The 21,229-nt window shown below is 43.4% G+C and overlaps 1 protein-coding gene across 12 annotated transcripts in view; it reads right to left on the bottom strand.

Moving 5' to 3' along the window:
- Nucleotides 1–21,229, bottom strand: part of mef2d (myocyte enhancer factor 2d) — a 120,910-nt gene continuing 99,681 nt past the window's right edge. For 7 of the 12 annotated variants that reach the window (XM_056475366.1, XM_056475364.1, XM_056475365.1 and 4 more), the window contains 3 exons: nt 17,858–17,926; nt 6,790–6,840; nt 1–3,511 (listed from right to left, as the gene is read on the bottom strand). In XM_056475366.1, the coding sequence (XP_056331341.1) occupies nt 3,127–3,511; nt 6,790–6,840; nt 17,858–17,926 (505 nt within the window). In that variant the 3' untranslated portion in view covers nt 1–3,126. The remainder of the gene's footprint in view (nt 3,512–6,789; nt 6,841–17,857; nt 17,927–21,229) is intronic. The other 5 variants (XM_056475372.1, XM_056475373.1, XM_056475371.1 and 2 more) reach the window with 2 other exon arrangements.

Genomic DNA, 21,229 nt, shown 5'->3' with positions numbered 1-21,229 from the left:
CGTTTTCTTCAATTTCTATTCTAGGCTTGTGTGTTGTATACTCTTATTGAAATTACATTTCAGTTTATTTATAATATGACTCATTCTTTGCTTGTCTGACGCCCATGCATTGTGTCTGATCAGAATAAATTAAACGTGTGGATGTCCCACCTTAACTATGTGTAGATACTATTGTACAATTGACTAAAAATTGCAGCATTAAACTGGTCACTCTATCCAACCTGTTTTATCGCTTCCCTCAATTAGCAAGAAGTACTAATATTACTACAACGGCTTTTTTAAAATCGCTTTACTTAATAAATCGTGCAATATTAGTAACAACCCTTTGAAGAAGAACAAAAAAAATGAGCCAAAAATAAAAACAAAAATATATTTATATAATATTCATATATAATAAAATAAAATGAAAACAAAACGATGCCTAACCTACACAAAAATAAAACAAACTTAGAGAAAATAATCATAATAATAAAAACCGTCTCTCTAAATGTATCATTATTATTACCATCTGTGATGATGGTAACGATAATCATCGTAACAATTATAATAAAAACAGACGATAAAACTGTCACCAGCACAAATTAACACGAGAGAAAAAAGCATGTGAGAATCTCTAGACATCATACAAAGGGGGATACAGGGGCCAAAGTGAACTATTCGGCGGACGATTGTCTTTTCTTTGATTACCCAGACTCTTCATTCTACCACGAGGTCCTTTGCGAGAGCTTTTCGAACTTTGGAGCTTCAAGGCAGCGGATCACCTCCAGCGTGTCAGGTCTTCGTCTCGCATTTGTTCGAAGCTCAGGACACAACAGTCTTAAAGTCAACGTGCGACTGAAGAGGTTTCACTTCTAGAAACATCCGGCCAGTGGATCTACAAGCTCAAGAGTCCCGCTACTGCATCCATCATCTGTGTTTGTGTGTTTGTGTGTTTGTGTGTGTGGTTTAACAAAAGGTGGGTCACCGCTTGAGGTGAAATGAAATGGCTTCTGTCTTCCTCTGTGAGCAAAGGAGTGGAGAAAAGGAGAGGAGATGGAAGAAGAGGTAGAGAAGCCGATGACGGTGAGTCTTCACCTTGGATGTACTCAATAGGTTTTAGAACTATTTGAAACTATTTTCAATCCCATTTCCTTTCAGCGCTGTTTTCTTAAACACGTCAGTGAAACGTCCTTCATTTTCATCACTTAAAGAGGATACACTAATGCACAGATTACACGATTGTGTACATAATTGTCACATCTGCAACACGTGTAAAAGCCTAATCTAGATTTCAGTACAACATTCGTTTTTTCTTTGTCGATTTTTTTTTTTTTACAAAACGTGACATTTTTCCTCTATTATAGTTCACGGTTTACCATGTGAAGTGCAATAAGCCGTATTATAACGTTAGCTCACAAAAATGAAACATCCTTCCCTGAATGCTTTGAAGCATCTTAAAAGTGAAAGGAGCTCGTCCTCCATTACAAGCCATCAGGAAATCACTCTCGAGAAGAGGGGGGGCGGGTGTAAAAATGACAGGTTGATCGTGTGTTAATGAAGGATATCGCTCCTTGAAAACCTCACCGAGGTGTGCGAGCTAATGAATAAGGGGGAAGATTTTAAAGTGCGCGCCATCAGAATATAAAGGACAGAATAAGAGTCACGCTTTAAACAGTCAAATCCTCCTTCGTCTGCCTCTCCACCTTGCTAACTTACAACACGGTACAGTTTATTTACAGGTAGAGGTTGACAGAGACGGTTCCACTGAGATTACAGCGCTGTTTCAGAAAGACCCAGCTGAATATATGTGAACACACACATCGCTATGTACAATCTCAACGCTTCTCTCTCACACACGCACGCACACACTCAGCGCTACACGACCTCCGTCTCTTTCTTAGCTAAAATAACCTAGCTGAGATACGCAACTCTGTATGCTATACATAAACCTGTACTGAAACACTGAGAAAATTGTTGTATATACACGTCATCTCATCATCAACAACAACAACAACAACAACAGAAAAAACCTCGCCATCCTGAGTTAAACAACAACTCAAGATTTCGTCTTTTGACTTTTTTTTAATCTCGGAATCTTACAAACGATAATTAAGCATACTCGTCCCATAAAGTTAACTACTTAACCTCTGAATTACACAGCCGAAACATCCAAAACAATAAATATAGTATAATGTGGCAGACCGCTGCTCTCGTAAACTGCCGTCTTATGTGTTGCTCTCATGAGTACACACAGATCTACATTTCTATCGCGGTCCACGTGGACGCAGAAAATTGCGCAATCAAAATTGACTCACGCAGGAGACTGGTGCCAGATTACAATACGACGGAAGATGATAAACGTGATTGAGTGGAGCTTTTTGGCTGATTTATGTTTAGCGATCGAATGAATATGCGCCTCGGTCTCACAGCTGACACACACACACACATGCACACTATGCGTAGATAGGAAAACAAAGATAAAGATTCGACTTAAAAGCTGTCAGAAAAGGAACAGGGGCGATACTAAAGGCAGCAGAAACACACCAAAAAACAAACAAAAAACCTGTAAAAGCAATAGAGAAAAAGTCACTCGAGAAGATAAATAGCAAAAGCACCCATTCATACAAAACCAAAGAGAAATCAATACAAAACAAGAGAGAAAAGAGATCGACAGGCTTGTCTACGCAACATAACAAGCAGTTGCTTAGCTGTTTGGACAGAGCAGTGCCGCTGAACTCCGATCAGGTCGACGGTAAGGCCTGTTGATCCTGTTGAAAAGTTGATCTGAGATCCGGACGGCCTCTCAGGGATATCAAGAGATGCCACCGACAGCCCTTCTGTTCTGCCTTGTACATCTCTTTAGTCTCGTGAACACGTTTACACCTGGATTGGCAACTGTGTATGTGTGTGTGAGGAGGATCTAGTGCGTGTGTGATCATATATGCATATTCTATATAAATACATAAACACACACACCAGTAAATATATGTGTGTGTCTGAGAGTGAGACAGAGAGACAGGCGCATGCATGTGTCTAAGTGCGGACTGAGATTGGCAGGTGCCACTAGGGGTGTGTTTTTTTTTGTCGGTGTGCGTGCGTGTGTATGTGCGGGTGAGAGAGCAGATGTCTCTCGCTCTCCTTCAGCGTTTATGTGACCCAGGTGTCCAGTCTCATACGCTTCACGTTGGCTGACTCCTGCTGCTCTGCTTGGGCCGGCTGGTCTCCGGAAGGTCGGAGAAGACCGAGGCCGGAGAAATCTGGAGGGCGAGGCTGGCCGCTGTCGTCTCGGTCGCTTCCCTCGTACGAGCTGCCGTTACTGCTGATGCTGTCGACTGGAGAGCGGCCGGTGGGCTCCAAACGCAGCGTTGCTGGATACTGGCTCACCGTTAGGCCTGAAATGCCACCCACTGCCCCGGCGGTGGAACTAGGGGTGCTGCGGTCCCGGTTGGGAGACACTGGCTCGGATTTGATGCTGATGCTGGGGTTAGTGTTAACCGTCAGAGTAGCTCCGTGAGGGATTGTTCCTACGGGCCTACGGTAGGAGGAGAAAGAGCAGAATTAATCTCAAGAAGCATCAATTATTGTTGACATAAATGGTACATATATACTTATCTATTATTAAGATGATACTCAACAAAGGGACATTGTAAATACGACAAACAAAACACGATAACCACAGATTTACCATAATGGCTATCACTTTATTTTGATGGTCCTTTTAACACATTTTGTTGAATTTAAGTTACAGTACATTGCATCTACATGCCAACTAATTCTTAATAGATTCTAAGGCGACTGTTAGGTTGGGGTTAGGATTATGGTTTGCATGTACTTGCAAAGTTTCTTAGAAGGGGTCGGGCTTTTGTTGATGGTTTCACATTTATTTAAAGCTTTAGCATTTATGCAGCTGCTTTGCCCCAGAAACATCCAAAGGCAGAAGCGCGAATTGCAGCTAAATGTTTACACATTTGACTTCACATTTGACTACATTACAAATTCTGTGGATGGAGGTATTGTGAAAAACATGGAAGACTTTCGTTCTGTACACAATAGGTGTGTGTGCTGGTGCTCACCGGAACACTGCTTCACGTGCACACGCGTCAAGCAACTGAAGCCGAGCTTGAAATTAAACAAAAAGCGGCTTATCATAAGCATTTTATCGATCACTTTTTACACAGCCGGCATTCAGAAAGACGACTAACAGCTAGCAGCTATATTTGTCTGAAAAAATATTCAAAGGCTTTTATTTTCTAATCAGCACGAAGGTGAATGCGTCTGGATGTTACGATTGGCTGGAGTAGATGTCTCATGTCAGCGCATTTACGTGAACACAGCGCAGCATTTCGGCAAATTACTGGTTATGTTACAACTTCTCTTTCTGGAAAATTGCCGGAACGAGTTTACCGGTATTTTCAAAAAAGGCCTGTTCACACATACAGATCTTTCCAGAAAATTGCAGGTAATTTTTCAGAAAGGTCTGTATGTGTGAAAGGGGCTTATGTTTACAAATACTAGTGCAGCCATTTAGAGGTAATTTTTGGTTAATGATGTTAGAATTTACGGGTGTTTTCGAATGGATGTGCAAACAGTCTTTTCCTAAAAAATTCCAGAATGTTCTTGCCTGTGTGAACAGCGCTTATTTAAATTTACCGGTAATTTTCCAGAAAGGTCTGTATGTGTGAAAGGTGCTTACGTTTACAAATTCAAGCGCAGCCGTTTAGAGGTAATTTCTGGGGAATGATGTCAGAATTTTACCAGTATTTTGTAATGAATGTGTGAACGATCTTTTCGGGAAAAATTCCGGAATGTTCTTCCCTGTGTGAACAGTGCTTTTTTCGTTCCAGTAATTTTCCAGATATTTACCGGTATCACTTTGTGAAAAGGGCTATTGTCAGGTAAATGTCTATTGAAAGAGCAGTACCAGCAGATATTAAGCAGACAGTAAACTTATACCAAAGACTATAGAATACACAAGGCATGTCTCTTGTATTTTTTTGAATGGGGAAAAGTGTAACGGTCAATATGGTGAATAAAGCCCCTCCCACTAGTACAGGAGCCAATCATCGATCGCTATATGGTGAATAAAGTCTGCCTTCTAGTACAGGAGCCAATCATCGATCGCTCTAGACTGACAATTCTCCGGAAGAGGGGCTTGGACCAGACGTGAGTTTCTGCAGATTTTGTTTGATTTGGACGTTTAGAAATGAAACTAAAGAGACAGTTGTTGTTTAATTTTATTGGTGATTCCTAATAGAAAATTCAATGGTAAGCTTGGCAAGCAGTTTTGGATTTGATGTTTCCCCATTCAGACAGAATGCTCGAGCATACTCCCTGAGAGGTGTTTCAAAGATGGCGGCCGAATTAAATGACCTGCCTTAAAGGGACATTGCTAATACTCAAATGAGAAGTAAATGGCATGTAGTTGCAATGCAACTTTTAGTCAACAAAATGTGCAATAGGGACCATCAAAATAAAGTGTTACCCCATATTTTTCACTACTTTGAACAACCACATTTCAGTATACAAAACAAAAAAATACAGGTATAAATAAATGCACAGAAGCCAGACAATAAAAATGATCCGTCACTTAAGTCCTGATTAGCCATGCAGTCACAACTTGGTCAGCCTCTTTCCAGACAACACAACATGCCACATAACCTCAACTGCAGTGAGTGTGTTTGTTTATGTACGTGGAATTAGTTTGCAGCCTAATTTACTATATTTAGTGTATTATTGATGTTGGGATTACTCAGAGCTATTCCAATGGTTTTACAGAGATAAAGGAAAAGGGATAGAAAAGGAACCAAAGAGGAATCAAAATGAAAGAAAAGAAAAGGAGAGGATCAGAAGTGGAACTGAATAGAATGAATAGAAAGGAAAGAAAAATACAGAAAAGGAGAGGATAGAAAGTGGAAAGAAAATGGAAAAGTTAAAAAGGAGAACAATTTGAAAAAGGAAAAACAAAGGAAATGCAAGAGGAAAAAGAAGGGAAAAAAAAGATGAAAAAGAAAATATAGTGAGAAAAGAAAGAAAATGGGAAGAAAATCAGCAGAAAGAAAAGGGAAGAGGAGAAACCAAAGGAAAGACAAACATGTAGAAAAGGAGATGATGGTAAATTGAAGTGGAAAGAAAATGGAAACAAAGAGGAAAAGGAGGAGAAAAAACAAGGGAAATGCAAGTGGAAAAAGGAAAAACAATTAAAAATGAAAAAGTAAGAGGAAAGGAAAAAGATGAGAAAAAAATCAAATGAACTTAAAGAAAATGAAAAGAAAAACAAGATAAAATAAGGTGAAAAAAGAAAATAAAACTTGAAAAAGTGGAAATGAAAGAATGGCTGAAAGCGAAAAGTCAAATAATCTTAAATAAATAAAATAAAAGACAAGACCAAAGAAAACTTTGAATAAAAAAAATGCAGAATATGAAAAAGAATGAGGGGAAAAATTTAAAGTAAAATGCCCAGGAAAGGAAAACGAAAGAAAGAAGTTGAAAAAAAAAAAGAGGGAGGACAGTGAGAGGGCGAGTGGGTTGTGAAACAGCGAGAGTTTGGTCTTGTGGGCCTGTACAGGTTGATTGATGATGGTGCAGGTGCTGTTTCAGTATGTTCTAATGCAAAACAGAAAGAAAGGCCAACTCAGCAATTCACTGACAAAGACAAAGCCCAGCTTCCTACAGCCCAGCAGCCAGAGACTGATAGAGAGAGAAAAACCAAGGAGAGAGCGGGGAGCGTTAGCGCCATTAACGCAGAGAAAACAGCCACAAGACAGACAACAAACAGAGACAGACGGAGAGAGGAAAAGCCAGATACAGTACCAGCTGATCCCTTCCTCCCTGCCCAAGAGTAAGCTGCCCTGAGAGGTCACACTGCAGAGAAAAAGACAGGCCATCTGCACTCTAGCATCTACAATAATCAATGTCATTTCACACACACTTATATACATATATATATATATACATATACATATATATATATATACATACATACATATATACATACATACATATATATATATACATACATACATTATATATATATATATAAGTCAAAATGATTAGCCCTCTTGTGAAATGTTTATTATTTTTCAAATATTTCCCAAGTGTGGTTCAACAGAGATTTTTAAATATAATAGTTTTAATAACTAATTAATAACAACTCATTTCTTTTATCATTGCCATGATGGCAGTACATAATATTTTACTAGTTATTTAGCAAGATGGTATCCAGTATTCAGCATTTAAAGGCTATTATTTTCTTCATTCTCTTTTCCATCAGGGGATACTCATCCTGAGGTCTCGAGAGACTATGCAGCACCATTGATGTGATCCAAGACCTGTGAAGAAATGATGCCAACTAGGGTTGGGTCGATAGACGATGCCCCGTTTACACTAATACGTCTTAGTTTTAAAATGGCATTTTAGAACAAAAACGATCCACGTCCAAACTGGCGTTTCATCTAGCATTTCTGAAAAGACCTCTCCATCCACACTATACTGCAGAAAACGCACATCACGTGACCACACACACACACACAGACACAAACTCTGTCATGCGTTGCAGCGTCTGAGCTCCAGCAGTCAGCCCAGAGAGCAGTGTACGTCAGACTGTTTATCAAGGATTTACCGCTGGATCGCGTCTCACTATAGTTGTTAAACGTGATATTTAATTCATCTTTAATCTGATAGATTAAAAAACTGAAGAGTCATTAGATAGAGAATCTATCAGATAAAGTGTCTCAGCGTCAGTACACTGCTTCAATTTTTTGTTTTCATGCTTGTACTTAATAACTTTAGGAAAAACCTCAGATACTGTTGGTTGTGCACCTTTTTCACCAACCAAGTTTGTCGCCACCATTGTAACGACACAGATCATTCTGCCTATTCCGTGTCCTGCGGAAAAAGTGATTGCCAGGTGGTAATTTGTGTGTAACTTCGCTTTATTTATTTATGATTTGGTTATTAGTAAAACAAAGAGCATGCGGGTCAGGTAGTTGAAACGGTAGGCTACAAATAATTAATTCGTTATGAATTAATTAATTATTCATAAATAATTATTCACCACTGCCTACGACAATGATGCCATCATTCATCGCGATGTTTCACGTTAAACATCGTACAATGCCAAATTGGTCAACATCGCCAAACCTTAACGCCAACCATAGAGGACTTCTACAGGTATCCATAATCCTGGACCAGGCCACATCCTGAACTGATGCTGTGGCTGTCATGGAGGAGCGGAGTGCATAAGACTGATTCCTGAAAGACCACAGTGACAGACGAGTCTTGGCATTGATCCTGTGGGCTGGCCTGTTCACTCGCTGGTGACCTACTTACACCTCCAGTTCTGTCTTGGTTTAGGACTTGTGGAGCTTGATGGATTTGCTCTTCAGTGTTTGGACTATCAGCAGTGAAAATTAAACCACACTGAACTGAACTAAACTGAACTCAACTCTGAAAACTGGACTGACACCGTTTCAATTTAATAAAACTTCATTGTTATACTGCTTTGACATTGTACACTGTAAAAGTGTTATAGAAATGAAGATGAATTGCATATTAAAGTCTTAACTAGGTTAATTAGGTTAACTAGACAAGTGAGGTTAATTAGGCAAGTCGTTCTGTAGTCAATCAAAAAACAAATTCTCAAGGAGGCTAATAACGTCGACCTTAAAATGGCTTAATTTAAAAAAAACTGCTTTTATTCTTGCCAAACTAAAATAAATAAATAAAAAATATTACAGGAAATACAGTGAAAAATTCCTTGGTCCATTAAACATCACAAAATATTTGGAAAAAGAATACAAATTTCACAGGAGGGCTAATAGTTTTGACTTGTCAGAATTTACTGGTCTACAACAGTTGAGAGACAGACAGACAGTTAACATGGACTGTTCAACAGGAGAAAGAATGAAAGCTCACTGCCAAAGACAGAAACAAATATCCCACCCTCATGCATAGCGGAAAGAGTGAGTCTTCAACCCCGGTCTGGTCAGGAAAGGCCTGTCCGCCGAGGTCATGGCGCTCAGAGACACACGGCACAAGGGGAAATGATTTGATGACATGAGAACAGAAGACAGGGTGGCGGAGCAGCGGGAGCTCTCACGGCTCCATTAGCATTTATATTAGAAGGAACAGGGAGTCAGGGCCACAGTGGGACGTAATGACAGATTCCTCAGGCATAACGAGAGAAAAATTAATTTGAATTTCCCTGTATATTTGCAGAGGACGCAGCAGCTGCTGCCAGGAGAGTGGGAAGTTCTGTGATGTGAGGTTACTGCGTTACTGATCAATGAAATCAGCTCGTGGCTGCGATGAAAACATTGTCTCAGCCTTATATTCGCTGCCTATTTGCATTAAGGTTTTCCTCTTTAAACAGAGCAGAGAGGTCACAACATTTGGGAAGATATTAAAGATATTATTACGCCCCCTTGTGGTGAAAAGTTGCAGTTTAATTATGTGATGCAGAAAAAGAAAATACAGTCACACTTTATTTAACATTACAATTCTTGCTATACACTACTAATTTACAGTTTATTAATTGTTAGTAAGGTAATAGTTGTGTTTAGGTATTGGAATGGATTAGGGATGAATAAGATCATACTTTAAGTACTAATAAACAGCCAATGTTATCAATAGGCTGGTAATAAAAAGCCAGTAGTTAATAGTGGGAATCTATACTTAAACTTAAGTGTTACCAAAAAAATTTCATAACAATATTATAAAGATAACCTGGTTACACTTTGCATTAAGATTTCATTAGTTAATGAATTTGCTAACATGAACTAATAATGAACAATACTTGTATATCATTTATTAAATATAGTTCACTACTGCATTATTAAATTACTAATTCATGCTTGTTAACATTAGTTAATGTAATGTGAGTTAACATGAACTATCAATGAACAACTGGATTTTTATTAACTAATGTAAACAAGCATAAATAAATACTGTGGTAAATGCATTGCTCATTTTTTCTTCATGTTAGTAAATACATTAAATAACATTACTAATTAAATAACTAACACAACCTTATTGTAAAGTGTTAACGATATCCCTACAGTATATGATGCTAGGAATTAGCTAGGTACAGATACTTGCAGTGTGTCCCATATGAAAGAAATGGCTTTTAAATTAAAATGCAATGAAACGTAGAAGTTCCCCTTCGGATGGGGAACTCCAATGCTATGTGGAAACTTCCACTATGGGGATTTCGTCAGAATCCAATCATCTGAAAGAGTATAAAAACGGGCCAATGAATGCCAATGAGTTGGCAGCGTCAGCGTGCACAGCTGGCGTCAATGACAATCAGTCATGCTATAAAGACGCAGCCAGTGCCATGCTCGACATCCTTTCGCTTTCAGAGCCTTTCACGAAGCTTCTGAGAGAGTCTTTGAGGGTATCTCCAACCTGTGTCTACAGAGAGAGATCGAGAAGCAGCTTCTCCCGGTCCAGAGCGCGTATACGCAGTGGCAGATGGTCGAGCTGGGTATTTCTCCCTTGCCTGGCGTCCTTTGGGTCCGGTCCTCCAAGAGCGGTTTGTATATAGGAAAAAAGCTTTCCTAAAAGAGCAACACGGTCGTGCAGCGCGTCTTTTTCAAGACGTCACTCCGACCGTGCGTTTCTGGATGCGGTGGTTTCCCATCCCCGGATGATGGGCACGAGCACAGCGTTTCATGTCTGGGGGTCCAGCATGTTAATGCGGTGCTCGCGGGCAGTGCATGCCATCACTGATGTCATGTCTGTTGCGCAGTTAAGATCGCGGCTCGCTCTTGCAAAAGAGCCACCCACCCCAGTTGTCCCCCGCACTGCGGTTGGCACTCGGGCAGATCTGAGGGTTTCAGTGAGAGTAAATCCGCCGCCCCCGGGCCGTGGACCTCTCGCTCCTCCACGCGCTCCATCCAAGCTTCAGGTGAAGAGAAGCGCTCCGTCCTTGGATGGTCGCTCTCTCACCTGATGACACCGGGGGTCAGATGTCCATCGCTGCATCGGAGGATGGGCTGTCATTGTCTGATGAGGATGCGAGCCCGCTCGCTCCCTCCCTCCGGGGAGGAGAGCGCGGCGTTAGCATCTAAAAAGCAGACGTGATGGCCGTGCTTTCTCGGGCTGCTTCGGCCGTGGGTCTGGTGATGGTTTATCCCCCAGCCCCGCGGCCGGACCGACTAGATGGGTGTATGTGGAGGATATAAGGAGGCAAGACCTTCAAAGCCTCCCGTCCCCTTCTTCCCGGAAGTGCACAGTAAGCTCACGCTGTCCTGAGGGCACTTTTTTCTGCCCGATCTGCGTGCGCTTCTATCCTCACCATCCTTGGAGGTTGGGCTGTCAAGGTCTGACGAGGATTCGAACCCGCTCGCTCCCTCCGGGACTTTGAGTGCGGCGTCGAATCCAGAAGCAGACTTTGCGGCTGTGCTTCCCCAGGCTGCTTCGGCCGTGGCTCTGGAGATGGTTTATCCCCCAGCTCCGCGGCCGGACCGATTAGAGGGGTGTGATGTGGAGGATGAAGGCGAGACCTTCTAAGCCTCCCCATCCCCTTCTTCCTGGATGGGCACAGTAGGCCTCACGCAGTGTGCTGCGTGCGCCTTCCCCCTCACCATGCACGCTATGGCCACCTACCAGCGCTACCAAGCGCAGGCGCTGGCCCGGCTGCGCGAGGATGGTTCTGACCCAGGACTGAGCATGCGCTCCGCACCGCAACCGACTATGCTCTTACAAAAAAAAAAAAAAAAAAAAAAAGTCGGCTGTGTGTGCCCTGGGAAGGACGATGATCACATCCGTGATCCAGGAATGCCACCTCAGGCTAAACCTGGTGATGTGCGTGACGTTGACAAAGTTCGCTTTCTTAACTCACCCATATCCCAGGCTGGCCTGTTCGGCGACACTGGCGGTGAATTCGCCCAGGAATTCACGCCGGTGATAGAGCAGTCGGAGGCGATGGGCGAGGTCTCTATCGGCGGGATTGTATGACCGCTCCCCCCCGCCGAGCCATCCACATCCACTGCTTTTTCGCCGAGGACGCCCGCCCGCAGCTTTGCTTCGCCGCCCCCGCCTGCGCCTCCGGCCACGCGGCTGCGCCGAGCATCGCGCCGGCAACCAGCGTCCCCCGCCCAGGGCGCCGCTAAGTTCGGTAAAACGGACCGCGAAGCGTCCCTGAGGCGGGCCATCTGGGGAGGAGGGAATTTGCTCTTTCCCCGCTGGAGGGCGGGGCACGTTATTTAAAGGCGTAAAAAAAAAAAAAAAAACGCCATCAAAATCCTCAGTGAAAGAGCACTTTTCCCCTCCTCTGGATGTGACAGCCCGAACACTGCCAGTCTGGGACGCTATGCCTTCCAGCTCGCAGGATCGGTGCATTTCGCCAATGGCTCATGGAGCACGAGAGAACGGTCTCCTTTCTTTCCACTCCCAGCCCCTCTCCTGGAGTTTGAGTGCGAGACGAGAACATCTCCTCTCCTGCTCTCCTGTGGGACCCCAGCGCTCCCCGGATGAGCCCACTCACTTCACGCTGCCCCGCCGCTGGCACGTCAGCGATCGTGCGGGTGGGACCATTTGCGGGGGCTCTGCCTGCCTGGTTAGCGCGGGCCAGCCCATCGCAATGGCTCATCCATACGATCAGACTCGGCTATGCGATTCAGTTCGCTAAACGGCCTCCCAGGTTCACGGGCGACCAGGGTCAGTCCTGCGTCCGCCCCTGTCTTGCGAGAGGAGATTGCTGTCCTCCTGGCGAAGGATGCAATCGAGCCGGCCCTCCAGCCGAGATGGAGCGCGGGTTTTACAGCCCGCACTTCATCGTGCCCCAAAAAAAAAAAAAAAAAAGCGGTGGGCTATGGCTAATCCTATATCTGCACATTTTGAACCGCTGCCTTCACAGGCTGCGCTTCGGAATGCTTACGCAGATGCGCATCACGCGATGCGTTCGTCCTCAGGATTGGTTTGCAGCAATAGATCTGAAGGACGCGTATTTTCATATCTCCACACTTCCACGCCACCGGCAGTTTTTGCGGTTTGCGTTTGAAGGTCGAGCGGGGCAATACACGGTCCTCCCCTTCGGGCTCTCTCTGTCTCCGCGAGTTTTCACCAAGCTCGCGGGGGGTGCCCTCGCGCCCCTTCGGCTCGCCGGCATCCGCACGCTCAATTATTTCGATGACTGGCTGATTTTTAGCCCACTCTCGGGAGCAATTGATTATGCACAGAGACAAGGTGCTCCGGCACCTCCGCCCGTTGGGGTTTCAGGTCAACCGAGAAAAGAGCAAGCTCGCCCCCGTGCAGAGCATCTCCTTTCTCGGGTTGGAGCTGGACTCGATCACTATGGAGGCGCGCCGCCGAGGTAATGCTGAACTGTCAGAGAGTTCGACAGGAAAAAAAGTGGTCCCCCTGAAATTATTTCAGAGGCTCCTGGGGCATATGGCATCCGTAGCCGCGGCCACGCCGCTCGGATTGCTCCATATGAGACCACTACAGCATTGGCTTCACGATCGGGTCCCCAGACGCGCATGGCACGCGGGCCCACACCGAGTGACTGTCACTGCGCTGTGTCACCGCACCCACACCCCCTGGAAAGGACCCCTCCTTCCTACGGGCCAGTGTGCCCCTAGGTCAGGCGTCCAGGCAGGCTGTCGTTTCGGCAGATGCCTCCAGTATGGGGTGGGGGGGCCGTGTGTAGCGGGCATGCTGCTGCGGACCTGTGGAGGGGAACCCAGCTGCATTGGCATATCAACTGCCTAGAGCTGTTGGCAGTGTTTCTCGCTCGGCGCCGCTTTTTACCGGTGCTGAGGGGGCAACACGTGCTGGTCAGGACGGACAGCATGGCCGCGGTAGCGTATTCCATCCGGATGGGGGGTATACGCTCCCGCTGCATGTCTCAGCTCGCTCGCCGTCTGCTCCTCTGGAGTCATACGCGGCTGAAGTCGCTGCTTGCTATTCACCCCCCCGGATGGGCTCAACCGTGCGGCCAACAGGCTCTCACGGCAGCTCCTTCCCCGGGAGAATGGCGACTCCACCCCGAGTCATGCGTAAGTATGCACTCCCCCCAGTGAGCCTACTCGCGCAGTTTCTGTGCAAGGTCAGGGAGGACGAGGGGCAGGTCTTGCTAGTTGCGCCCCTGGCCCAACCGGACCTGGATATCAGAACTCTCCCTCCTCGCGACGCCCCCCCCTGGCGAGTCCCTTTGAGAGAGGACCTACTCTCTCAGGGACAGGGCACCATCTGGCACCCTCGCTTAGTTCTGTGGAACCTCCACGTGGGGTCCATAAGACGCGACGAGGAAGACTTAGGTAACCTACCGGTGGCGGTGGTTAATACCATCACTCAGGCTAGTGCACCCTCTACGAGGCATGCCTACGCCCTGGAGTGGAGTCTATTCACTGAGTGGTGCGCTTCTCGCCGAGAAGACCCCCGATCTTGCCAGATCAGTGTTGTGCTTTCTTTCCTTCAGGCAGGTGGAGCGAAGGCTGTCGCGCTCCACACTGAGGGTTTACGTGGCCACCATCTCCGCTCATCATGATGCGTGGATGGCGGCACCGTGGGGAGGCATAACCTCATCATCCAGTTCCTCAGAGGTGCGAGGCGGATGTTTTCCCCCGCCCCCCTCTCATACCCTCTTGAGATCTCGCGGTAGTGCTACGAGCCTACGTGGGGATCCCTTCGAACCACTCGACTCAGTATCCTTGAGATTTTCTGTCCTTGAAGACAGCTCTGCTGGTCGTGTTGGCATCGGTTAAGAGGGTTAGGTACCTGGAGGCATTTTCGGTCAGTGACTCGTGCCTAGAATTCGGGCCGGCCTACTCTCACGTTGTCCTGAGACCCCAGCCCGGCTATGTGCCCAAGGTTCCTACCACGCCGTTTAACAATCAGGTAGTGAGCCTGCAAGCGCTGCCCACGGAGGAGGCAGACCCAGCCCTTTCATTGTTGTGTCCTGTTCGCGCTTTGCGAATATATGGGGACCACACTCAGAGCCTTAGATCCTCTGACCAGCTCTTTGTCCATTACAGTGGTCGGCAGATGGGAAGTGCCGTATCTAAACAGAGGTTGGCCCACTGGGTAGTGGATGCCATCTCCCTCGCCTTTGGGCCAGGGTGAGCCGTGTCCCCCGGGGGTGAGAGCGCACTCCATTACGGAGCATCGCATCCTCCTGGGCGTTAGCACGCGGCGCCTCTCTGACAGACATTTGTAGAGCTACGGGTTGGGTGACACCCAATACATTTGCAAGGTTACAATCTGCGAGTGGAGCCGGTTTCCTCAAGGGTATTAGGCAACCCTTGGTGATTGAGGAAACGATTCGGTTGAGGTGTCGAAACACGCTTGCTGCGCCACTCTCCCTAACCCGGAGATCTGTGCGCTTTTTCAGCTTTGTCAGTTTAGTTCCCCATTTCTTTGGCGAACCCTGCAGAGTTCCTCCGAGGCCCCCAGCACCTGACTCAGCGGAGGAGTCAGGTGTTGGCCCGTTACGTTGTCGGCATGCCCGCTGGTCAGCCCGCGTTCTGGGTATAGGTGCCTGCTATGTGTGATCCCCGCTGGCGATCCCATACGTTCACACAAGCCACGGTATAGTCCCCCCTTCTAGGGCAGGCTCGTGTCTTCCCTCCCCGCTAACCATCCTTATGCTAGGACCCCCCCCATCTCTGGGCTGGTCCATAGATTGTCACCAGGTCTCCCCTCTGGGTAGCAGGTGAGCTCCGCAGCGTCCTCCCTATCGGGACTGAACGCTTTCCCAACGTACTGTCGTATCAAAACCTTTTTACAGGGTTATTGCGACTCCCCGAAAAATATAACCGTTTCTGAACAGGTAAGTGAGGGCCAGGGGACACGTTGGAAGACTGTGTCTCGGGGCGTTGTAGGTGCGCTTGCTCTACTGCGTGGCACACCCTTCGCCAGGGGCGCAGTAAGGTTCTTTCGTTGTGGCGTTTTCCATAGATTTCCCCATAGTGGAAGTTTCCACATAGCATTGGAGTTCCCCATCCGAAGGGGAACGCTACGGTTACTAAAGTAACCCTTCGTTCCCCGAGGGGGGGAACGGAAATGCTATGTTCCTTCGCCACAACGATTGTCCCTTAGCTGTTGAGCGTGAAAGTCTCTTCAGCTAGAAAAGGATGTCGAGCATGGCACTGGCTGCGTCTTTATAGCATGACTGATTGTCATTGACGCCAGCTGTGCACGCTGACGCTGCCAACTCATTGGCATTTCATTGGCCCGTTTTTATACTCTTTCAGATGATTGGATTCTGACGAAATCCCCATAGTGGAAGTTTCCACATAGCATTTCCGTTCCCCCCCCTCGGGGAACGAAGGGTTACTTTAGTAACCGTAGCGATCATTCTAGACTTTATGCACATACTATTGTATTGGGAACTCTTTTGATTCTATCTTTGTACAAGAATTGGAATCAATATGTAAATGAATGGGGTATATGCACACAAACTTTTAATTTCAGGCAGTCAGCCTCAGAGCCTCTGGTTAATTGTCATCCCATACAAAATCGCCACGTTTAAGATCAGATTTCTTTAAAAAGACGGCGATCTTCACTGCCTAGCTGAGATGCGGTAAAAAGTTGGTATCAAACCAAACAAGAATAACTGTATTAAATTATAATTCCCCCTGCCGTGTCTTTAAAATATGGAAATTAATTTTACCCCAGTATTTTCAATACAATTTCATGCGCTAGCCTGCTGCTAATAATGGCGCCTGCGTTTAAAACACTCTTTCATCTCTTTTTACACTTTAACAACCAAAATGGATGCTTAAGTCTATTTAACTGAATTACATTACAACATCGATGCTGTAAAAGGAACCTTATAAAATTGAAAATAGTCACATAAAGCTTTCACCGGAGGTTCATCATTGGCTGAAAAACACTAGCTGTGCATTAAGCCCATTGGCAACAAATTACTAATGTTAATGCCATGTTTACTTGGAATATTATATTACGTTTCAGACAGTTCAGAATTATTTGTTTCTTTTTTTTTACTCCTACTTAGAAATAAGATCTTGAAACCCACTCAAAGTCAGACATTCCACCTGTGAACTTGAGGGAGATCGATCAAACCTCAGCCAGACATGTCTCTTGCCATCACTTCCAAGATGCCGACAAGTCACAAAACCAAACTGTTTACTTGATAGATATAACTTGTTTTCTATTCATCATGTGTTTTGAAGGCAGCAGTACTTTATGATATTTTATATTCTGGTTTTGGCATCACTGACAAAAAACAAACATATTAAATGGCATTTACCAGTACAGGCATAAGAAAAAAGTAAGCTCATGAACCAATATGCGAAACACTGAACAGCAATGTTCCTAAAATAAAACGTTTAGCATACATTTAACATAGCTTGTCTATCAAATAATCATCTTCATTATAGCTGATCTTTTAAGCCTTGACCTGCTGCCTTATGTAATATGTGATGCTTAACCAGGATATGCTGGCATGATGAAAGTGTGGCCATGCAGCAGGTTACAAACGAACGGACGGACGACTGAACCCCAGAGAGTCCTGACCCACTTGGGAGGACATGATGGAGATATCTGTCCTACTTTCCAATTCTAATCTCTACCTGCTCACTTATCAGTGCACTAGATTCACTAGAAAGTGCAAATCAGTTTACGGCAAGGACAGGATACTGCACAATAAACAATGAACAAGAAACGACACAAAAATGCTAAATTTGGCTTTAGCGATGAGAGACTCTGATGATGAGAGATGGTCATCTGTGAGATGACGAAAGCGCCAACATTCTTCAGCACGGTCCGAGACAGTAACCATGACAACTAGGCCGTGGCAGGTGACAGACAGGACAGCAGCGCATAATAGGCTGACACAGAGCACCCACAGAATATGACTGGCTAACACACGGTTTGACTGGCTGACAGCGCGCACCCATAGGGCCCAATTCACCTGAGATTAGCAGCCAGACCAGAGATGCAGTGAGCCATCTCTCCGTTCTGTTTGTCTGAGCCCCACATGCTGTAAACAAATGAAAGAGAGCACAAAAAAACACACACACACACACACGGCAGGTTAGACCTGCTCCAGATATCAGCAAATCTGTACTCAGCATTAACAGAAGTGCCCCCTCCCTCAAAGGGAACAGTCACGCTAATGAGAGCGTAGCACAGCGCTAACCCTGCTGTTAGCAGGCATTAAAGCCAGTCTAGAACACCTCGATGTTCACCCCCCATGGGGAGGAGGGAACGAGGAAGAAAAAAAAAAAAAAGAAAACGTCTGTATGTGAGAGCAAAAGACAGTTATTTAGGTCAATCTCGGAGAGAGAATATGTAGGCTTTAGTTTGTGTGCTAGCAACGATTGCTAGCGTTTTTTGTTCATGTGATTGCTAATATCAGATCATGACCCCTGTTTGACTGCTGAAGATGACTGGAGAAAGAAAAACCCAACTGTGCAAATTCACATCAAAGTAGATGTACACGTCGTGCTAATAATGGTGCGTACAGCTGCCCTTGACCTGAGCCTTTAAGCTATTATGTGATGCATAAAGAGAAAATAGGTAGTGTAGACATTCTGTCTTGTGCATTAGATTCACATCCCAAACATGAAACTTCATATTCAGGGCATTTAGATGCCCCTGTAACACAGTTTTGAGTCACAGAGCATTAGCAATGTTCTCTCCTTAGCTGATGAAGCAGAGAGACATAACTAGATTAATGGGATACGGCTGTGTCTTGTGCGAATTAAATTGAAAATGAATATGTAATAATTCACAACAGTTCACAGTGGACAAGTGACAAAATGTAGGAGTTGTCTAAACAGACAATAATGTCCAAATTACAAATTCTCATATAAGAAAATGATAATAATGTTAGCTGAACGCTACACTGCTTTAGGAATTTATAATTTGAACCAATGTTTAATGTTGCTGTTTATAAATGTTGTTTATGATACCTAAAGTATTTATCTTAGTAAACAATAATACAAATAAATGTATTAACATTAAATGTATTATTATCTGAAAAAAGTTTATAAGTTTAATTAAATATTTCATTCATATACAAAAAAATCATGTCTGTCATGTTTTAAATCAAGATGACTTAAAGGCTTTATTTCACAGAGCAGCCAGAAAAATACAAATGAACTGTCATTTATTTTTAAAAACTATATATTTTGCTATCCTTCTGTCCTACTGACCATCAAACTAATAGATTTGTCCTATTTGCACGTTTTTAAGAATTTACATTACAATAAAACCTGGAACCATACCCTAATAATTAAGGTTCATACACATTCATACACATAAAACTGCATGACTTTTCCAGGACTTTCAAGTACATTCTCATGACCTAATGTTTTATGTAATGTCTATATTTGGTAAATAATAAGAAAAACAATGCACGTTCAAATTGAATAAAGCATATTATAAAACACGCAACAATCTATTTAGTTTAAATGTAGTTTATATCTATGTAAAATTAATTTAGATATTGCTAGGCATGCAGAAATCTGCAGATTTCCGCAGATTTTTAGCCCATAATTGAGTCTGTTTATTTACTTGTGTAAATGTGTGTAAATTTATATTTATTCAATTAATTTCAGTAATAATATTGACTAATATTAACATTTTCCTATGATTTATTTACAATACAGCTTGAAAAGTAATATTATCCGTCTTTTAGTAGAGATATATTTTATGATAGTCTTGCTTTGTTTACCAAATAAGTGGATCTAGATGGATTTGCATTGTAAACATTAAATAAAAGTTATTTTTAACATTAAACATTAAATAAAAATTATTTTTTATTTCATATATTATGTTTTTAGTTATGATACTCCCAAAATAATTCTGCATAAATCCACAGATTTTTACAAAATCCTCAGCAGAAATAGCAAAAAATGTCCGCAGATTCTGTTTGGCCCTAGATATTGCTTACACAGCACTTATAATGTGAGAGTAAGTTTTTGGTCAAGGACAGAAAAGAAGTAAAGACAACTAACCTATATTCAAGTATGCAGATATTTGTTCAACTAATTTCCATGACTTTTTTTCCAAATTTCATGACTTCTCCAGGTTTTCCATGACTGTATGAACACTGTAATTTATAATATTGTTTATAATTCTTAATAAATTACACGCCAAAGATGTTTTATTCCATGAGAGGTGGGATCCCTTTTTGTTGCATATGGGTATAAACATAACCTCCATACTCATCAGAGGGTTGATTTAATGAGGTCAGATCTTATGAAGGTTTGTGGCGTATCAATATGTAAATTCTCTAGTTTTATTGGACCTTTTTTTTTTTTTTTTTTACATTTTGCATATTTTACTATTGCTATTATTACATTATTGCATTTCTTTTTTCTGTCGATGAACTTACCATCAACAAACATTCAGCATCTCGCATCTCGATGTTCACGTTACAGTTGTTTATTCCACGGGAATGCCATAAAGACTGGATTATTGCAAAACAAAACGGAGATTTCATTGCAGCGATCACATGGCAGAGTAGGATATTTATATTCTCCTCGATTTTGTATAAGTGTGGTGGTGCTTGCAAATGAGTTTTATATAACACATTAACATATTTATAAACATAGCTAGGCCTGTATATAATCTTTATTGGTGCAGTGAAACAAATTATCGCATTCAAAAAGTTTGTGCACGTAGATGTATTGAATGAATGTTTATTATATGCCGTCTTTTCTTCCGTTTATCAGCCAGCTTTTTGAACTTTCTCCCCTTTATGAGCTAAAACTTTTGGAAGTCTTTAAAAGCTGTTCGACATTTCTTTTTTTTGGCGATTTAAACCACTATAAACCATATAAAACAAACATTTTGATGTTCTGATAGCGATTCATATGTGGAAGAATCAGTTCCTGCCCTCTATCTGAATTACGCACATCGTCAATGACGTCACGTAAAAACAACCTATTGCCTGAAGATTATTATTATTAAAAAAATAATAATAATTCTTAATACAATTAATAAGTACAGGTCAGAGTAAGTGTGTTTTTTAACTTTTACATAAATGACAGTGAAACATTATTTAAACTAAACTATTAGAAACTTATCATAAGCAAAGACTATAGAATACACAAGACATGCCACTCGTATTGTTTTGAATGAGGAAAAAGTGTAACGGTCAATATGGCGAATGAAACCCCGCCTACTAGTACAGCAGCCAATCATCAATTGCTATAGACTGACATTTCTCCAGGGGAGAAACTCTGACCAGACGTGTGCTTTTACGACAGATTTTGTGGTCAACAAACACCCTGGAATCTCAGCGAATACTTGTTTGACAGACATAAGAAATATA

This window comes from Danio aesculapii, chromosome 16, assembly GCF_903798145.1.
Source record: "Danio aesculapii chromosome 16, fDanAes4.1, whole genome shotgun sequence".
NCBI classification, from domain to species: Eukaryota; Metazoa; Chordata; class Actinopteri; order Cypriniformes; family Danionidae; genus Danio; species Danio aesculapii.
This window is presented reverse-complemented; position numbering and strand designations above follow the sequence as displayed.